The 5176-nt window shown below is 39.5% G+C and overlaps 1 protein-coding gene across 1 annotated transcript; it reads left to right on the top strand.

The window, feature by feature from the left end:
- Positions 1-4137: 4137 nt before the first annotated feature.
- LOC143597531 (uncharacterized) lies at positions 4138-4761 on the top strand. Its single transcript, XM_077076012.1, has one exon. The coding sequence runs from the start codon at positions 4138-4140 to the stop codon at positions 4759-4761; it is 624 nt and encodes a 207-aa protein (XP_076932127.1).
- Positions 4762-5176: the final 415 nt, after the last annotated feature.

The following is a 5176-nucleotide window of genomic DNA, read 5'->3' as shown; positions in this document are numbered from 1 at the left end:
TACAATACAACCTCAAATTTAACTTTCCCATATAAATTTTCTTTCTCCTCTACTCACAACCACTTATAACCATACCATATAATTTGCAAATCCCCCTCACAAAATTTTAAGAAATGGATTGAGAATGCTCTAAATCCACCCTATGGGAGATTACTTGTTGAGGTACTTCAAAACCGATTAAGAAAGCAATACACATAACTATAGTAGAGACTTTACTGTGTGTCTGGAAGGCGGAGAATAACAAGTTCTTCACAACCTAATGCCCGATTTGATAAATATTGTGAAGAGAATGAAGCAACTGTATTTTTACGGATAAGAAATCGTGCGAAAGCTTAATATATAGCAGAATTTTTGGTGTTATAGTGTTTTGTATTTCCACAATGTTTGAATGGTATTACTCATTAATGTCATGTTTTATGCTATTATTCTGACTATGACTGTTCAAAGGGTAAGACCCTACTCTTTTACCTAATACTTTACTCGGACCCTTTACCCTTTTAGGAAAAAATGTGGACCCGAGACCCTACCCTCTAAACAATAAAAGGGTCGGGTATAAATAAGGGTTTCAAGGGTCCAGCCCTTTACCCTTTAAAGTAGTAATCGCAGCTCATTTTCTGCATTTAATAGTTGCATATATAATATATATGACTTCAATATATAAATCCTAGAACAATTATACTTTCATTTAATAACACAGTAAACTCTAACTTCGAAAGTTTATCAGCCATTTGAACCGATGCAAATAATATTCGCATTCACAAATTTCATGTAGAGAACAATTCAGTGATTTTCATATATATATATATATATATATATATATATATATATATATATATATATATATTTGTATGTACATGTTTCCAATCAGAAGTATGGCCTTTAATTTTTATTTTTCTTAGTAGTTGGGATGAATCATATATAAAATACAAACATCTCATTAGTTCAGATTAATCATGAATCTGATGTATATCTAAAAACTAGTAAACGAGTAAAGGTTTGAAAAAGGGTCGGACCCTTGAAACCCTTTAAGAAAAAATTTAAATACCCTTTACCTGACCCTTATTATATATTCGGGTCTAATTAAGGGTTTTACGAGTCGGGTAAAAAGGTTTCAAGGGTCTAACCCTTATCTTGCTCACCCCTAATTCTGACATCTAACTGGTACTCGATTTTTAATAAATATGCTTATGAGATACAAATGGAAATAGAATGCATCACCATTTAAAAGCTAGTAAATTTTAAATAATAGTATAATTTTTAATTTTTATTAATTAATTAAACTTACTTAAACATACTATATTCTTACTCTTATAACTACACTTTATGTCCACAATACTACATATCACTCACTTTTCCACACACCTTGATGTGTACACAAAAAATATTTAATGCATAACATTTAACCGAGAAATGGTGGAGAGTATAGACCCCAACTCTCTAAGGCCGAGGGGTGCGCAGCGCTAGGAGTGGCGCGAGAATGCATGCGATAGCGCCCCGGGGCGCGAGAGCCACACCACCGGGGCGCGAAAGGGGCGCGAGAGGGGCGCGAGAGCGGAATCCGAGGCAGGCGCTGGGGAGGTTGCGCTCGTGAGAGAAGGTTGGGAAACGTGAATATAGCCGTTGGGGGTGTTTGGCCGTTGGAATAAAAAAAAAAAAAAAAATTTATTACTTAAATATACTCTATATATATCACATACATATTTACATATACATATTCACATACATAACACATATCACACCCAAAAGAATTCTCACACACCACACCCAAAACCGAAAATCGTCATATCTTCGAAGCCTTTTTTTAAAAACATGTCTGGAAATTGGTACCCAAACCTAGATTCGGATTACGGTTACGACGATTTATGGTCGGCACCGGAACAACCGATGTTTTATTCGGGGTCGCAACAATCAACCGGCTTTCAACCATCCAACATGCAACCGTCTCCTAACTTTGTAGTTCCGGAGACACAAGAACCAGAACCAGAAGGTGAAGCTGCGGGACAAAGAAGACGCGTCCACCGGAAAAAACAAGTTGCGGGGGAGGGTTCGGCTTCGACTGGAAGGGCGAAACGGAAAATCACTCCGTGGTCATCGGATGAGAAGGAAGCCCTGTGTCGGGCTTGGATAGCCATTTCTGAGGATCGGCGTTGCGGTAATTGTTTTAACGTTATTAAAAATGATTTTTAAAAAAAGTTAAATAAAAAAGTTAAAAGACTTACAAATTTATTTATGCATTTTGCAGCCGACTACCAAAAGAGCAAGGTCTTTTGGGCAAAGGTTAGGGAGACGTTCTATTCGCTCGTTGGGAGTACAGAGCGGAACCCCGATATGATTTCGGGTCGGTGGACCGAAATCAGAAAATTTGTCGGCTTGTTTACTAATCTGTTCAACAGGAACGCCGGTCGTATGAGACCAAGTGGCAGTGACGATTTGGCGGTCTATAATTTCACTGTCGAAGAGTGGAAGCAGGAGTGCCTGCGGAGGTATGGGACGGTGAAGACGTGGGACGGTGTAAAGGAGTGGGAGATGTTGAGAAGGTGTTCCAAGTGGGTTGAGCTGGTGACGCCGGACCTTGATGCGGAAGTAGGGCCGAAACGGACTAAAACTAGTTCGTCTGGAGCGTACAGCACTTCCGCCAGGTCGGATTGCCGGGTTGGATTCGACCTAAACGTTGCGGGGGAGGAAACGCCTTCACCGCCGAGGAGGCGGCCATTGGGAAGGGACGCCAGGGGGAAAAAACCGGCTGAGGGGGAAGCCGTAAACATCAACGATCTTATTGAATCCCTCAATAAATTCAACAAAACCTTGGAGGGGGTCTCTGTTGACAAAAAGGAAAAAAAAAGAATGAAAGATTTGGACTTCCTTGCAAGAGACTTCAGCCACCTAAATCCGGTCGACCAAATGCTGATGGAAAAACAAAAAGAACGTATCCGGAAGAGGTTGATCGAAGAAGACGAAGCCGAAGAATAAGAATAATGTTTTTTTTAGTACTTTAATTTTTTTTATATATTAATGTGTTTTTTTAATTAATGTGTGTTTGTTTAAATAATTACTTGTTTTTTTAATAATACGTTTTTTTAATACATTTATAAAAAAATAAAAAAATAAACCTCTCGCGCCCCCTCTCGCGCCCCCTCTCGCGCCCCTCCACACCATGCCCCGGGGCGCTATCACCATTACCAACACCCATCTTTTCAACTTTCTCTCTCTGCCACACGTCACAATATTATTGGATGGCGCCCCCTCTCGCGCCCCCTCTCGCGCCCCCCACACCCCTCAGCCTAATAACATGTAAATGTCACATCAGATTTTTTACTAACTGCATGACATGTGTGATAGAAAGTTTACCAGATCCTAAAATCATTCAAATATAACCCCAAATTTTGAATGTATTTCTCGGTCCTAAACTAGAGGTGGCGTCGTGACCAGGGACGGATTTATTCATGTGAGTACCGGGTCAAGCGAACCAGGTGTTTTTCGAACCGTAGTGGAGCATTTAATAGCGACTTTTTTAGCGAACCATGTGTTTCTGGGCTGAACCATATATATAATTCGTTTCAAATATATACATAAAACATATACTGGCTTAGTGGCAAGGCGTGCATTGTGTTTGAGTGCAGACCCGGGTTCGAGTCTCACACAAGACACAACCTTATTTTTTTTTGCCTTTTTCTTTTGTGCTCTATTACCCTTATAAACCTTTCTTAAAAACCCTAAACACCCCCAATTTCCCTCACTGTCTGTCTGTCCACCTCTACCGTAGAGAAAGAAACTCGCCGAGACGCCGACCACCTCACAGTCACACAGACAGACGCCGACCACCTCCAAATCTCCAATTCCATCTGTAGCTCCCACAAATTAAAAACCCTAAATCCACAATACACATCCTCCGGCCTCCGCGTTCGCCGACGGTGACGACTCCGACACTCACAGTCACACAGTCACACCAGAAACTCGCCGTCGCCGTCTCACCGATAGTCCGATACCCTCCGGCAGTCCGAAACTCGCCGTTGCCGTTTTCAAGAGCTGGTTAGATCAACCAAAAAAGCTCTTGAAAACTATCGACTTGAAGGTTTTGACTCTCTTTTAAAAGATGTTACATCTTTTTGTGACAAATATGAGATTGAAGTTGTTAACATGGAAGATGAGTATGTTGACCCAAAAAACCGAAGAAGAAAAACAAACATCACTAATCGTCACCATTATGTGGTTAATAATTTCAATACGGTTCTCGATATGCAAATTCAAGAGCTTGGAAATCGTTTTAATGAGGTAACCACGGATTTGCTTACGTTTATGAGTTCTTTGAGCCCGTGTCGTGATTTTCGCCCCTTTCATAAGCTAAACTTGCTAAAGTTGGCCGAGATGTATCCGTATGATTTTAGTTTTGATGAAAGAGACAAACTCATGTTTGAACTTGGCCACTACATTGCTAATGTGAAAGAAGATTCGAGGTTTGACAATCTTAAAGGGGTAAGTGATCTTGCAAAAATGATGGTGGAAACAAGAAAACACATTGATTATCCGTTGGTTTATCGTTTAATAAAATTGTCACTAGTTCTACCGGTTGCAACGGCTAGTGTTGAAAGAAGTTTTTCTTCAATGAAGCATGTGAAGACGGAACTACGTAATAGGATGGGTGACGGGTACATGAATGATTCTTGCATTTGCTACATTGAAAGAGAGTTTTTACTACAAGTTTCGATCGAAGATGTAATGCAACGCTTTCAAAAGATGAAAACTCGTAAAGAACAACTATAAGGTTAGTTTTTTTTTATTTCGAAAGATTATCGTTTTTAAGTCCCGTGTTTTTTTAGTTTCTAATGATGATGTTTTTTAGTTATTATATCGTTTTTTATTATATGATTAATCTTTCTTGACCCGAACCGTTAAACCAATCCGAATCGTCAACCCGACCCAATTTTTTTATACGCGTTCTTATATATTTAGAGCATCTTAAAATAGCGAACCAGATAAAAAAAAATTCTAAATCCGTCACTGGTCGTGACGGTGTTCACACCGCACCGACTAAGCCTCAGTTATAGGCTCCTTTTATGAGAGTTAAATATCATAAAGAGACAAAAACAATAAATTAAGACCATATGTATAAAGCATTTATTTCGTACTATTGACTTTTATGTAAGCAACGGATGTTAATATCCCACGTGTCGACAAA

This window comes from Bidens hawaiensis, unplaced genomic scaffold (assembly GCF_021521415.1).
Source record: "Bidens hawaiensis isolate Kalapana, Puna unplaced genomic scaffold, B.hawaiensis_p1.1 tig00048428_1, whole genome shotgun sequence".
Taxonomy (NCBI): Eukaryota; Viridiplantae; Streptophyta; class Magnoliopsida; order Asterales; family Asteraceae; genus Bidens; species Bidens hawaiensis.
Note: the sequence above shows the minus strand (reverse complement) of the source record. Positions and strands in the feature narration are given on the sequence as shown.

Coding starts and splice junctions, on each gene's coding strand:
- LOC143597531 (XM_077076012.1), top strand. CDS start 4,138: ATGGAAGATGAGTATGTTGACCCAAAAAACCGAAGAAGAAAAACAAAC.